General features: G+C 33.7%; 1 protein-coding gene across 2 annotated transcripts in view; it reads left to right on the top strand.

Moving 5' to 3' along the window:
* prdm6 (PR domain containing 6) overlaps window positions 1-16263 on the top strand; it is a 32563-nt gene that overhangs the window by 8781 nt on the left and 7519 nt on the right. For both annotated transcript variants that reach the window (XM_048211409.1, XM_048211408.1), the window contains exons 4-6: window positions 4241-4368; window positions 10361-10485; window positions 12670-13012. In XM_048211409.1, the coding sequence (XP_048067366.1) occupies window positions 4241-4368; window positions 10361-10485; window positions 12670-13012 (596 nt within the window). The remainder of the gene's footprint in view (window positions 1-4240; window positions 4369-10360; window positions 10486-12669; window positions 13013-16263) is intronic.

Below are 16263 nucleotides of genomic sequence, written 5' to 3'. Positions count from 1 at the left end.
GATAGTCACGGACAGCAGGGAAAAAACACAATGTTAAATGTATAATAATCAAATTAACTGAAGCCTTATAATGACATTTAGTCAGGAGAGAAAAACACTGTGTGTCCAGATTATAAAAGTCACTTCTAAATCTGTTAGAAGTACATCAATACTAATACAGTATTCGTCTCAGTGTTTGTTCTGCTGTTTATACAATTAAAATATTCTGTTTTATTATTCAGTCTGTCATGTTAATCATTTTGCATATAATTAGATCTATGAGGTTTGTGAAAATATTAATACATAATAATTATAATACAATTTTGTCACCTTGTCACTTTGTCATATTTATTTATTTATTCTTATCTTATTTTTTTATTTAGTTATTTATATTTATTTTTTATATCTCACAATTCTGACTTTTTTTTTAATTACAAATAATAAAATCTGAATTGTGAGAAAAAGTAAAAATCGCAAGTTTATTTCTCACAATTCTTACTTTTTTCTTGTAATTACAAGTTTTAAAGTCTGAATTGAGAGAAAAAGTAAAAATCGCAAGTTTATTTTTCACAATTCTTCCTTTTTTCTTGTAATTACAAGTTTTAAAGTCTGAATTGAGAGAAAAAGTAAAAATCGCAAGTTTATTTCTCACAATTCTTACTTTTTTCTTGTAATTACAAGTTTTAAAGTCTGAATTGAGAGAAAAAGTAAAAATCGCAAGTTTATTTCTCACAATTCTTACTTTTTTCTTGTAATTACAAGTTATAAAGTCTGAATTGAGAGAAAAAGTAAAAATCGCAAGTTTATTTCACAATTCTTCCTTTTTTCTTGTAATTACAAGTTTTAAAGTCTGAATTGAGAGAAAAAGTAAAAATCGCAAGTTTATTTCTCACAATTCTTCCTTTTTCTTGTAATTACAAGTTATAAAGACTAAATTGTGAGAAAAAGTAAAAATCGCAAGTTTCTCACAATTCTTCCTTTTTTCTTGTAATTACAAGTTATAAAGTCTGAATTGAGAGAAAAAGTGAAAATCGCAAGTTTATTTCTCACAATTCTTACTTTTTTCTTGTAATTACAAGTTTTAAAGTCTGAATTGAGAGAAAAAGTAAAAATCGCAAGTTTATTTCTCGCAATTCTTCCTTTTTTCTTGTAATTACAATTTATAAAGTCTGAATTGAGAGAAAAAGTAAAAATCGCAAGTTTATTTCACAATTCTTCCTTTTTTCTTGTAATTACAAGTTTTAAAGTCTGAATTGAGAGAAAAAGTAAAAATCGCAAGTTTATTTCTCACAATTCTTCCTTTTTCTTGTAATTACAAGTTATAAAGACTAAATTGTGAGAAAAAGTAAAAATCGCAAGTTTCTCACAATTCTTCCTTTTTTCTTGTAATTACAAGTTATAAAGTCTGAATTGAGAGAAAAAGTGAAAATCGCAAGTTTATTTCTCACAATTCTTACTTTTTTCTTGTAATTACAAGTTTTAAAGTCTGAATTGAGAGAAAAAGTAAAAATCGCAAGTTTATTTCTCGCAATTCTTCCTTTTTTCTTGTAATTACAATTTATAAAGTCTGAATTGAGAGAAAAAGTAAAAATCGCAAGTTTATTTCACAATTCTTCCTTTTTTCTTGTAATTACAAGTTTTAAAGTCTGAATTGAGAGAAAAAGTAAAAAATCGCAAGTTTATTTCTCACAATTCTTCCTTTTTCTTGTAATTACAAGTTATAAAGACTAAATTGTGAGAAAAAGTAAAAATCGCAAGTTTCTCACAATTCTTCCTTTTTTCTTGTAATTACAAGTTATAAGGTCTGAATTGAGAGAAAAAGTAAAAATCGCAAGTTTATTTCTCACAATTCTTCCTTTTTTCTTGTAATTACAATTTATAAAGTCTGAATTGAGAGAAAAAGTAAAAATCCCAAGTTTATTTCTCACAATTCTTCCTTTTTTTCTTGTAATTACAAGTTATAAAGTCTGAATTGAGAGAAAAAGTAAAAATCGCAAGTTTATTTCTCACAATTCTTCCTTTTTTTCTTGTAATTACAAGTTATAAAGTCTAAATTGAGAGAAAAAGTAAAAATCGCAAGTTTATTTCTCACAATTCTTCCTTTTTTCTTGTAATTACAAGTTATAAAGTCTGAATTGTGAGAAAAAGTAAAAATCGCAAGTTTATTTCTCACAATTCTTCCTTTTTTCTTGTAATTACAAGTTATAAAGTCTGAATTGTGAGGAAAAAGTAAAAATCGCAAGTTTATATCACATTTCTGACATTTTTCTTGCAATTATGTGTCATAAAGTCTGAATTATGAGAAAAAATTAAAAAAAAATTTGTCACGTCACTTTTTCTTTTTTATTTATTTATATTTTGTTTTATCTTATTTTATTTATTTTTATTTTATTTGTATGTATATGTTTGTTTGTTTATATATTTATTTTATTTTTTATTTATTTTAATTAATTAATTTTATTAACCTTTATTTAGATGTATTTATTAATCTTTAACCAGGAAAGCTTTTCTGAGATGAAAAAGTCTCTTTTTCAGGAGTGTCTTGGCCACAAAACAAGTTCAAAATAAAACAACATGCTTACATTAAACAACATTACACATTTACAGTGCAATAATAATTCCTCCTGTCTTGTGTAAATGAGTAAAGCAGATGAGAAGCTGCTTGTTTTGTAGGTGAAATAGTTGATTTATCATTCAGCTCAGGAGATCATTTCCTCACTAAAGCTTCATCAGTGATCTCTGAATACAAACAGACTGATTGAATTACTCTTGATCATTCGTGCAAACGACAATATCGTATGGTGAAAGACACAGACATGAGGTGTGTGTTTCACGTCATTCATTGTCTGTTGCGGTGTGTAGTGAATGTTTCTTCAGTAAACACACAATCAGTTTCTGGCCTGAAGCCGACGGAGAGGTGTTTTAATACGGCTGAAGCGATAAGGAGCGGCGCTATCACCTCCAGAGACGCTCGCGGGCCGAGCCCAGCCTCTCGCCTCAAGACCTCTAAGTGTTTCCCGTGATAAAGCGCTCGGCTCCATTACCCAGAGTGCTCGTCTCTCCTCACGCACTGGAAGCTTTCAGCGCCACCGGCAGCGTAATGGCTGTTGGGCCCTGATTTACTCACTGTAATAAGGGCGAGAGGTCAAAGCGGCTGTCAGCTCACGTTGTCTCTCTGCGCGGCCCGGTCATCGGCGTTCAGCTGTTCAAGGACTATTTACAGCCTTCGTCAGTGACGGGCTCCAATCAGCACGGCGTAAATGTCGGCCGGAGAGATTGAGCAGTAAGTAACGCAGTGACAGGAGCCCGTCAGGAGCGATCGATCGCCTCCCAGACCTGAGACTCGTCTCGTCACGTCCAGCCGGGTCTTTAAACCAAGAGCCATTTCGCTTCAGTAGAAACGGACCGATCAGTACCAATACCGGTCTGTTCACACTACAAAAACTGATGTTCTTCCTCAGTGTTTCTGCCTTGTTTTTGACTCCAAATTTCACGTTTCATTCAATATTTTACTTGTCATTATTTGTGAAATTTACTAGCAAGCGACGCCTGTCAGTCACAGAGAGTTTTACACTGAAGCCGTGTTGAACAGAGATCCATCAGACAAACACTGACAGGATCTGGACACTGAGGAGAAGAGATGGTCAGATGCTTGAAAGCTGAATGTGTGTTTGTGTGTGTTCAGTGTTTCCTCTTATAACAGCAATATTATGTCTGTTCTTTCATCTTGTGTCTGTTGATTGATCTGATTCATTTTTATGATAACCTTTTCTGTTTTATTTGGATCAGTTTTTGTGACCCGCTGCAGCCCTCAGTGTCATCTGAACCACTTTCAGCTAAAACATGTTCTTAAAATAAAGTCCCTTTGAGATTTGAAGTTATTTATGCATTTATGTGTGTGTGTGTGTGTGTGTGTGTGTGTGTGTGTGTGAGAGAGAGAGAGAGAGTGTGTGCACTGCAGGAAACCGCCTGCAGTTTCCTCATGAGCCCCAGTTTAGGAAAAAAGTTTGATTTAGAGTATAATATTATCATACATATTATTATCATTTAATGATTTTCCTGTTATAGAGTTATAGCAGTATATGTATGTTAATAAAATGCCATCAGACAGTAAAAACAACAGGCCCTGAGAGACTTCTGTCAATAATGAGATTTACTTATTCTGTGAACTGAATCATTTTTGTTCAATCATTTTTATTCAAAGCAGTGAGAGTTGATCTGCAGAAGCTCCTCACTCTGTTTGTCAATGTTTCTGTTTCAGATTTACGATCAGGAGGGAACGTTACAGCACTTTATCGACGGCAACGAGCCTAGTAAGTCGAGCTGGATGAGGTACATCCGCTGCGCCAGACACTGCGGGGAGCAGAACATGATGGTGGTGCAGTACAGGTTAGTAGTACCGGTTAACTAAACCAACCTACATCTGTTTAACCAGCTGTGGGGATAAACGTGTCTCCAGACATCAGGTTGATCTGAGAAAGTTTATAACTTGCAATTCTGACTTTATATCTCGCAATTCTGACTTTATAATTCTGACTTTACATCTCGCAATTCTGACTTTATATCCCATAATTCTGACTTTATATCTCACAATTCAGACTTTATATGTCGCAATTCTGACTTTATAATTCTGACTTTACATCTCGCAATTCTGACTTTATATCTCGCAATTCTGACTTTATATGTCGCAATTCAGACTTTATTTGTCGCAATTCTGACTTTATAATTCTGACTTTACATCTCGCAATTCTGACTTTATATCTCGCAATTCAGACTTTATATCTCACAATTCTGACTGTATATGTCGCAATTCAGACTTTATATGTCGCAATTCTGACTTTATAATTCTGACTTTACATCTCGCAATTCTGACTTTACATCTCGCAATTCAGACTTTATATCTCACAATTCTGACTGTATATGTCGCAATTCAGACTTTATATCTCGCAATTCTGACTTTATAATTCTGACTTTACATCTCGCAATTCTGACTTTATAACTCTGACTTTACATCTCGCAATTCTGACTTTATATGTCGCAATTCTGACTTTATAATTCTGACTTTACATCTCGCAATTCTGACTTTATAACTCTGACTTTACATCTCACAGTTCTGACTGTATATGTCGCAATTCAGACTTTATATGTCGCAATTCTGACTTTATAATTCTGACTTTACATCTCGCAATTCTGACTTTATATCTCGCAATTCAGACTTTATATGTCGCAATTCTGACTTTATATGTCGCAATTCTGACTTTATATCTCGCAATTCAGACTTTATATCTCACAATTCTGACTTTACATCTCGCAATTCTGACTTTACATCTCGCAATTCAGACTTTATATCTCACAATTCTGACTGTATATGTCGCAATTCAGACTTTATATGTCGCAATTCTGACTTTATATGTCGCAATTCTGACTTTATAATTCTGACTTTACATCTCGCAATTCTGACTTTACATCTCGCAATTCAGACTTTATATGTCACAGTTCTGACTTTATAACCCACAATTCTGACTTTATATCTCGCAATTCTGACTTTATATCTCGCAATTCCGACTTTATATCTCGCAATTCTGACTTTACATCTCGCAATTCCGACTTTATATCTCGCAATTCTGACTTTACATCTCGCAATTCCGACTTTATAACTCGCAATTCTGACTTTACATCTCGCAATTCTGACTTTACATCTCGCAATTCAGACTTTATATGTCACAGTTCTGACTTTATAACCCACAATTCTGACTTTATATCTCGCAATTCTGACTTTATATCTCGCAATTCCGACTTTATATCTCGCAATTCTGACTTTACATCTCGCAATTCCGACTTTATATCTCGCAATTCTGACTTTACATCTCGCAATTCCGACTTTATAACTCGCAATTCTGACTTTATATCTCGCAATTCTGACTTTATATGTCGCAATTCTGACTTTATAATTCTGACTTTACATCTCGCAATTCTGACTTTACATCTCGCAATTCTGACTTTATATGTCGCAATTCAGACTTTATATGTCGCAATTCTGACTTTATAATTCTGACTTTACATCTCGCAATTCTGACTTTATATCTCGCAATTCAGACTTTATATCTCACAATTCTGACTGTATATGTCGCAATTCAGACTTTATATGTCGCAATTCTGACTTTATAATTCTGACTTTACATCTCGCAATTCTGACTTTATAACTCTGACTTTACATCTCGCAATTCTGACTTTATATCTCACAGTTCTGACTGTATATGTCGCAATTCAGACTTTATATGTCGCAATTCTGACTTTATAATTCTGACTTTACATCTCGCAATTCAGACTTTATATGTCGCAATTCTGACTTTATATGTCGCAATTCTGACTTTATATCTCGCAATTCAGACTTTATATCTCGCAATTCTGACTTTACATCTCGCAATTCAGACTTTATATCTCACAATTCTGACTGTATATGTCGCAATTCAGACTTTATATGTCGCAATTCTGACTTTATATGTCGCAATTCTGACTTTATATCTCGCAATTCAGACTTTATATCTCACAATTCTGACTGTATATGTCGCAATTCAGACTTTATATGTCGCAATTCTGACTTTATATGTCGCAATTCTGACTTTATAATTCTGACTTTACATCTCGCAATTCTGACTTTACATCTCGCAATTCAGACTTTATATCTCACAATTCTGACTGTATATGTCGCAATTCAGACTTTATATCTCGCAATTCTGACTTTATATGTCGCAATTCTGACTTTATATCTCGCAATTCAGACTTTATATCTCACAATTCTGACTGTATATGTCGCAATTCAGACTTTATATGTCGCAATTCTGACTTTATATCTTGTAATTCAGACTTTATATGTCACAGTTCTGACTTTATAACCCACAATTCTGACTTTATATCTCGCAATTCTGACTTTATATCTCGCAATTCCGACTTTATATCTCGCAATTCTGACTTTACATCTCGCAATTCCGACTTTATATCTCGCAATTCTGACTTTACATCTCGCAATTCCGACTTTATAACTCGCAATTCTGACTTTATAACTCACAATTCTGACTTTATAACTCGCAATTCTGACTTTATATCTCGCAATTCCGACTTTATAACTCGCAATTCCGACTTTATATCTCACAATTCTGACTTATTCTGACTTTATATCCCACAATTCTGACTTTATATCTCACAATTCTGACTTATTCTGACTTTATATCCCACAATTCTGACTTTATATCCCGCAATGTCGACTTTATATCTCGCAATTCTGACTTTATATCTCACAATTCTGACTTATTCTGACTTTATATCCCACAATTCTGACTTTATATCTCGCAATTCTGACTTTATATCTCACAATTGTGATTTAATATTTTGCAATTGTGAGAAAAAAGTTGCAATTATCTTTTTTTGTTCCGTAGTGGAATCAAGCTTCTATAGACTAGTGTTCTAAGTTACTTTTTAAAAAACACGTCTCCAGACCTTATTAACCTGTGTCTTGCTTTTTACAGCAAAAACGTGTTGTGTGTGAACTGGCCCTTAGTCTGCATCTGATGATCCTTTAACTTTGAGCCCATCTTCTTAGTTTGAGATGTGTGTACGTGATCAGCTGGAGACCGTGGGCCGTTCGTTGTGTTTCCAGATCCAGATCCGCCTGTTATGATTCGCAATATCTTCATGGAATTCTCTTCAAAGCCACCGCTGATGGATTGAGTCCGAGTCGGCTGTTTTGTTTTGCTCTGACAGTAACGTCCACTGGCATCTCCCGCGCAGGGGACGTCCCGCCGGCGGCTTTATGACTCATCCAACCACAATACTAAATACATGTCAGCACGGGAAACCTTATCCAAGACGGGCTTTGATCTGCAGAGATTCATGCGCGCTCTGGAGGTGACGGCAGGCTTGTAAGAGCCGGTGTTGGTTTACACTCGCTCTGAGCGTGTGTGAGACCACCCATTGCTCCCAAAACAGCCCTCTTTCAGCGGCCCACTGAGTCATTTAGTCCCACTACATTTATTTGTGCGCTGCAGTGTTTACGTTGAGTGAAGCCAAACTGAGAGACGAAGCGTTACGAGCCGCGCGTTTCTCATGCTACGCCGTGTTTTCTCTCTCGTGGCTCGTGAGATGTTGGTGATTTATGGACTCGGCCTTTGTTTTATTTTGATGTCGTGGTGGAAAGAATTAATAAAATGCGCTGATCTCAGCACTTCCAGTGAGACCAAAGAGTCAAATATTTCTCCTCCGGTCGGTTAAAGCAGCGGATTGAGGTTAGTTGGGTAAAGGCCTGTTCACTCCAAGAATGACAACTTTAAATCTTAAAGATATTCTTCTAAAAATCATTCTAAAGGTAACAGTAGCAAAGTCCACAACTATAATGAAAACAACAGAAGACTGTGAGATATAAAGTCAGAATTGCAAGATATAAAGTCAGAATTGCGAGATACAAAGTCAGAATTGTGAGTTATAAAGTCAGAATTGCGTGATATAAAGTCGGAATTCCATGATATAAAGTCGGAATTGCGTGATATAAAGTCGGAATTGCGTGACAAAGTCGGAATTGTGTGACAAAGTCGGAATTGCATTACATAAAGTTGGAATTGCATGATACAAAGTCGGAATTGCATTACATAAAGTCGGAATTGCGTGACAAAGTCGGAATTGCATGACGCAAAGTCAGAATTGTATGACAAACTCGGAATAGCGTGAAATAAAGTTGGAATTGCATGATATGAAGTCGGAATTGCTTGATATAAAGTCGGAATTGCGTGATATAAAGTCAGAATTGCGTGATATAAAGTCAGAATTGCATGACAAAGTTGGAATAGCTTGAAATAAAGTCGGAATTGCGTGAATTAAAGTCAGAATTGTATAATATAAGGTCAGAATTGCGAGATATAAAGTCAGAATTGCGAGATATAAAGTCAGAATTGCAAGATACAAAGTCAGAATTGCAAGATACAAAGTCAGAATTGTGAGTTATAAAGTTGGAATTCCATGATATAAAGTCGGAATTGCAAGATATAAAGTCGGAATTGTGTGACAAAGTCGGAATTGTGTGACAAAGTCGGAATTGCATTTAAAGTTGGAATTGCATGATGCAAAGTCAGAATTGCATAATATAAGGTCAGAATTGCATTACATAAAGTTGGAATTGCATGATACAAAGTCGGAATTGCGAGATATAATGTCGGAATTGCAAGATACAAAGTCAGAATTGTGAGTTATAAAGTCAGAATTGCGAGATATAAAGTCGGAATTCCATGATATAAAGTCGGAATTGCAAGATATAAAGTCGGAATTGTGTGACAAAGTCGGAATTGTGTGACAAAGTCGGAATTGCATTTAAAGTTGGAATTGCATGATGCAAAGTCAGAATTGCATGACAAAGTCGGAATTGCATGACAAAGTTGGAATAGTGTGAAATAAAGTCGGAATTGCGTGAATTAAAGTCGGAATTGCATGATATAAAGTCGGAATTCCATGATGTAAAGTCGGAATTGCTTGGTATAAAGTCGGAATTGTGTGATATAAAGTCAGAATTGCATGACAAAGTTGGAATAGCGTGAAATAAAGTCGGAATTGCGTGAATTAAAGTCGGAATTGCATGATATAAAGTCGGAATTCCATGATGTAAAGTCGGAATTGCTTGGTATAAAGTCGGAATTGTGTGATATAAAGTCAGAATTGCATGACAAAGTTGGAATAGCGTGAAATAAAGTCGGAATTGCGTGAATTAAAGTCAGAATTGCATGATATAAAATCAGAATTCCGAGTTATAAAGTCAGAATTGCTTGGTATAAAGTTGGAATAGCGTGAAATAAAGTCGGAATTGCGTGATTTAAAGCCAGAATTACAAGATATAAAGTCAGAATTGCATCATATAAAGTCAAAATAGTGAGATAACTCAGACTTTATATCTCGCAATTGCCAATTTAAATCTTGTAATTGTGAGAAAAAAAGTCAGAATTTTGAGATAAAAAGTCGCAATTTTTATTTTTTTATTTAGTGGCGGAAACAAGCTTCAATAATATAATCACTTTCAGAACGATTTTTTCCAGCTGATGAATGATAAAAACATTGACAGCTAATCAGAATCCATCCTGTTTAATGAGCTCCAGCATGTAAAGCGACAGACGATAAAACTGCAGCGCGTATAATAAACAGAATGATGTCGTCCGCTGGTGTGTTCAGCTGCTCACATGATTCAAATCAGGAAATGTTCTTTTATGAAGGGTTATGTGTATTAAATTTCATTTAAACAGTTTTTATTGTATTTTTAGTAGAATGATTGATTGATTTGATAGATTTGATCATGAACTGAGGTATTTTATTGCGTGTGATTTGTTGTAATGTTGCTGTGTTTCAGGTCGTGTATTTTCTATCGGGCGTGCGCAGACATCCCTCGAGGAACCGAGCTGCTGGTTTGGTACAACGACAGCTACACGTCTTTCTTCGGGATCCCGCTGCAGTGCGTCGCACAAGACGAAAACTGTGAGAGTCTCACAAACTCCTCTGTAACACAACTCATCAACACGTTATTCCCACTACAGAGTGTTTTCCGCCATTGTTTTTCCATCTCTCGCATACAATTCATTTTGTTGTAGCGTTCAGCCGCTTGGTTCATCCAGAATATGGCCTGGTGAATGTTTCACCCACATTGCAGACGGGTTTGAACTCAACAGTGTTCGTTCTGAATGTACTTCTGCAGCAATCATTCATGTTCTCAGTATAAACCAGCGCTCGCTCCTCACAGCGAAGGCTGTTCCTGTGGAGTCTGAGAAATCCTGGACGTGACAGTTGAGTGTTTACACCAGACAGACTTTATGAGTTCAGTCTGGTTACTGTTCTGTTTAGACAGCGCTCTTTCCTTCCAAACGCTTCTCTAGAGCGTGTCGTGTGTGTGATGGATGTGATACTGTACATGAGAGCTCTTCATCGATCTCATTATGTGCTCCTCAGAAAGACTAAAAAGCTGTTTTTGAAATTCTGTGGTTTGTACTACAAAAAATGATTTTTTCCCCCAGCACAAATATCTAAATCAAGATACATTTACTGGAGAAGCAAAATGACTGAAGATATTAAGTCTTGTTTAATCAAAATGAAGTGTTTGTGCTTAAAACAAGAACAAATATCTGCCAATGAGGTCAGAAAAATAAACTTGTTTTCACTTTGAATTAAGATTATTTTTCTGACTCCATTGGCAGATATTTGTTCTTGTTTTAAGCACTGATTTATTTTTCAGTCTTAATATCTTCAGTCATTTTTCTTTTCATCTTGATTTAAGAATGTTTAGATATTGGTGATGGAAAACAAGACAGAAACACTGAGGAAGAACATACATTTTTTGAAGGATTCATATCTGAATCTGAATATATGAAAACATACTCATATTACTTTGGTTCGTTCTGAAAACCACGACTAACGTGTAATCAGTGCGAGTCCTGAAATAGCCCGAGCTGATCCGTGTGTGTTTTCAGAGCGTCTCTTCACGTTGGGTCTAATCTCACGTCTACGGCTGACGCTCAGCAGTGATCAGACGAGGTCTGGAGATTCATACTTCATACTGCATTGAATGCGCTGGCTTTATTAAATCAGAGCGCTCTCACATGTCTCGTCTTACAGTCGGCTAATTCAGTGTTTATGTGCACAGCGTGTTGTGTGATGAAGAATGTGGAATGAGGTCTGATGATGGAAGCGTTTCTGTTCCGCTGTCTGAATGTAAAGCAGCTTTGAAGATGCCAGTTCCTTATTATTTATTTAAATAATTCTTTTTTAAATATTTATTTAAAAAATAAAAAATATTTTAAAAATATTTTTTTTAAAATAATTTAATAAAAATAAATTAAATTAAATGAAAAATAAATTAATTAATAATAAATAAAATTTCTTTATTAATAAAATGTATAAAATTAATTTTATTTTGAATTAATTAACTTATTACATTTATTGCATTGATGATTAAAGATATACAATTATTTATTTACAAATTAAAACAAAGAAAAATAATGTTGTAAAATGAAGATTGTGCTCTATTTCTGTGTGATCAATGAAATCTACCGTTCAAAATATTTTTAAAGAAAGTAATACTTGCAAACACGCAATGCAAAGAAGCATTAAACCAATCAAAAGTGACAGTAAAGACATTTATAGTGTTACAAAAGTTTCTTTTTCAAATAAATGCTGTTCTTTAGAACTTTCTATTCATCAAATATTCCTGAAAAATTAAATGCATCACAGTTTTCACCATCGATAATAATCATAAATGTTTCTTGAGCAGCAAATCATCATATCAGAATGATTTCTGAAGGATCATGTGACACTGAAGACTGGAGTAATGATGCTGAAAATTCAGATTTGATCACTGGATATAAATTACACTTTACTATATATTCACATATATAAAAGTTATTTTAAATTACAAAAATATTTCACTATTTTTACTGTATTTTTAATCAAATAAATGCAGCCTTGGTGAGCAGCAGAAGAAACATTAAAATCTTACCGAACTCAAACTTTAGAACGCTAGTGTATCTAAGTGAGTGTCGTTGATCATGTGACGCTTTGTAAAGGTTTGGTTAGATCAGCTCAGATCATGTATCTGCAGTGCAGCTGTCATTAACGTTCTTAATCCATCTTTCACTCAGATGTTTGTGTCTGCTTGTGCTCGTGTCGCAGTGAACGTGCCGTCTACTGTAATGGAGGCCATGACCCGTCAGGACTCCCTCCAGCCCTTCAGTAAGAGCCCCAAACCCTCCTCGCTGGTCCTGCCGCGCTCCATGGTCTTTCCTCAGTCGCCCTGCTCGCGGAGCTTCTCGCTGCTGGACAAGACCGGCCACGCCGAGTCCAGTTTAAACCAGATGAGCGCCAAGAACCAGCGCGTGCTGGCCAGCCCCACGTCCACCAGCCAGCTGAGCTCCGAGTTCAGTGACTGGCACCTGTGGAAATGCGGCCAGTGCTTCAAGACCTTCACGCAGCGAATCCTGCTGCAGATGCACGTGTGCACGCAGAACCCCGACAGGTACGACACCGCGCTCGGCCGCCGCTAACACTGAAGTCCAGTCATGTTTGTTTCTCTAGTGCTGTGTTTCAAAGCAGCTTCACATTAATAAACAGGAAAATAACTGTGTAAATGTTGCAAAGTTTATCAATTATGAAACTAATTCAATTCAGTTCAATATCAGAGTCAATGTTGCAAAATTAATCAATTGTGAAATGAATTCAACTAAAGCAGCTCTACAGAAGACAATAATGTCATAATTCAGTTCAATTCAACTCAATAACAGTGTAAATGTTGAAAAGTTCAATCATGAAACAATTTCAATTCATTTCAATTGTAGTGTCAATGCTGCAAAATTAGTCAATTATAAAAATTAATTCAATTCAGTTCAATAAGTTTCAGTGTTGCAATTATTAATTGTGAAATGAATTCAACTAAAGCAGCTCTACAGAAGACAATAGTGTCAATTCAGTTCAATTCAGTTCAATAACAGTGTAAATGTTGAAAAGTTCAAATATGAAACATTCAGTTCAGTTCAATAATGGTGTCAATGTTAGAAAATTAATTAATTATGAAACTAATTCAATTAAATTCAATTACAGTGTCAATGTTGGAAAATTAATCAATTATGAAATTAATTCAACTAAAGCAGCTCTACAGAAGACAATAGCATCAATTCAGTTCAATAACAGTGTAAATGTTGAAAAGTTCAATCATGAAACAATTTCAATTCAGTTCAATTGTAGTGTCAATGTTGCAAAATTAGTCAATTATAAAAATGTATTCAATTCAGTTCAATAAGTTTCAGTGTTGCAATTATCAATTGTGAAATGAATTCAACTAAAGCAGCTCTACAGAAGACAATAGTGTCAATTCAGTTCAATTCAGTTCAATAACAGTGTAAATGTTGAAAAGTTCAAATATGAAACATTCAGTTCAGTTCAATAATGGTGTCAATGTTACAAAATTCATTAATTATTAAACTAATTCAGTTCAGTTCAATTACAGTGTAAATGTTGGAAAATTAATCAATTATGAAATGAATTCAACTAAAGCAGCTCTACAGAAGACAATAGCATCAATTCAGTTCAATTCAGTTCAATCTTGATTCAATTCGATTCAATAACAGTGTAAATGTTGAAAAGTTCAATTATGAAACAAATTCACTTCAGTTCAATAACAGTCAATGTTACAAAATTCATCAATTATGAAACTAATTCAGTTCAGTTCAATTACAGTGTAAATGTTGGAAAATTAATCAATTATGAAATGAATTCAACTAAAGCAGCTCTACAGAAGACAATAGCATCAATTCAGTTTAATTCAGTTCAATCTTGATTCAATTCGATTCAATAACAGTGTAAATGTTGAAAAGTTCAATTATGAAACAAATTCACTTCAGTTCAATAACAGTCAATGTTACAAAATTCATCATTTATGAAACTAATTCATTTCAGTTCAATTAGTTTCAGTGTTGCAATTATTGATTGATTGTGAAATGAATTCAACTAAAGCAGCTCTACAGAAGACAGTAGTGTCAATTCAGTTCAATTCAGTTCAATAACAGTGTAAATGTTGAAAAGTTCAATTATGAAACAAATTCAGTTCAGTTCAATAACAGTCAATGTTGCAAAATTCATTAATTATGAAACTAATTTATATCAGTTCAATAACAGTGTAAATGTTGAAAAGTTCAATTATGAAACAAATTCAGTTCAGTTCAATAACAGTCAATGTTGCAAAATTCATTAATTATGAAACTAATTAAATTCAGTTCAATTACAGTGTAAATGTTGGAAAATTAATCAATTATGAAATGAATTCAACTAAAGCAGCTCTACAGAAGACAATAGCATCAATTCAGTTCAATTCAGTTCAATCTTGATTAAATTCGATTCAATAACAGTGTAAATGTTGAAAAGTTCAATTATGAAACAAATTCACTTCAGTTCAATAACAGTCAATGTTGCAAAATTCATTAATTATGAAACTAATTCAATTCAGTTCAATTACAGTGTAAATGTTGGAAAATTAATCAATTATGAAATGAATTCAACTAAAGCAGCTCTACAGAAGACAATAGCATCAATTCAGTTCAATTCAGTTCAATCTTGATTAAATTCGATTCAATAACAGTGTAAATGTTGAAAAGTTCAATTATGAAACAAATTCACTTCAGTTCAATAACAGTCAATGTTACAAAATTCATCAATTATGAAACTAATTCAGTTCAGTTCAATTACAGTGTAAATGTTGGAAAATTAATCAATTATGAAATGAATTCAACTAAAGCAGCTCTACAGAAGACAATAGCATCAATTCAGTTCAATTCAGTTCAATCTTGATTCAATTCGATTCAATAACAGTGTAAATGTTGAAAAGTTCAATTATGAAACAAATTCACTTCAGTTCAATAACAGTCAATGTTACAAAATTCATCATTTATGAAACTAATTCATTTCAGTTCAATTAGTTTCAGTGTTGCAATTATTGATTGATTGTGAAATGAATTCAACTAAAGCAGCTCTACAGAAGACAGTAGTGTCAATTCAGTTCAATTCGATTCAGTAACAGTGTAAATGTTGAAAAGTTCAATTATGAAACAAATTCAGTTCAGTTCAATAACAGTCAATGTTGCAAAATTCATTAATTATGAAACTAATTCAATTCAGTTCAATTACAGTGTAAATGTTGGAAAATTAATCAATTATGAAATGAATTCAACTAAAGCAGCTCTACAGAAGACAATAGCATCAATTCAGTTCAATTCAGTTCAATCTTGATTCAATTCGATTCAATAAAAGTGTAAATGTTGAAAAGTTCAATTATGAAACAAATTCACTTCAGTTCAATAACAGTCAATGTTACAAAATTCATCATTTATGAAACTAATTCATTTCAGTTCAATTAGTTTCAGTGTTGCAATTATTGATTGATTGTGAAATGAATTCAACTAAAGCAGCTCTACAGAAGACAATAGTGTCAATTCAGTTCAATTCGATTCAGTAACAGTGTAAATGTTGAAAAGTTCAATTATGAAACAAATTCAGTTCAGTTCAATAACAGTCAATGTTGCAAAATTCATTAATTATGAAACTAATTCAATTCAGTTCAATTACAGTGTAAATGTTGGAAAATTTATCAATTATGAAATGAATTCAACTAAAGCAGCTCTACAGAAGACAATAGCATCAATTCAGTTCAATTCAGTTCAATCTTGATTCAATTCGATTCAATAACAGTGTAAATGTTGAAAAGTTCAATTATGAAAC

Source organism: Megalobrama amblycephala, linkage group LG12 (genome assembly GCF_018812025.1).
Source record: "Megalobrama amblycephala isolate DHTTF-2021 linkage group LG12, ASM1881202v1, whole genome shotgun sequence".
Taxonomy (NCBI): Eukaryota; Metazoa; Chordata; class Actinopteri; order Cypriniformes; family Xenocyprididae; genus Megalobrama; species Megalobrama amblycephala.
Note: the sequence above shows the minus strand (reverse complement) of the source record. Positions and strands in the feature narration are given on the sequence as shown.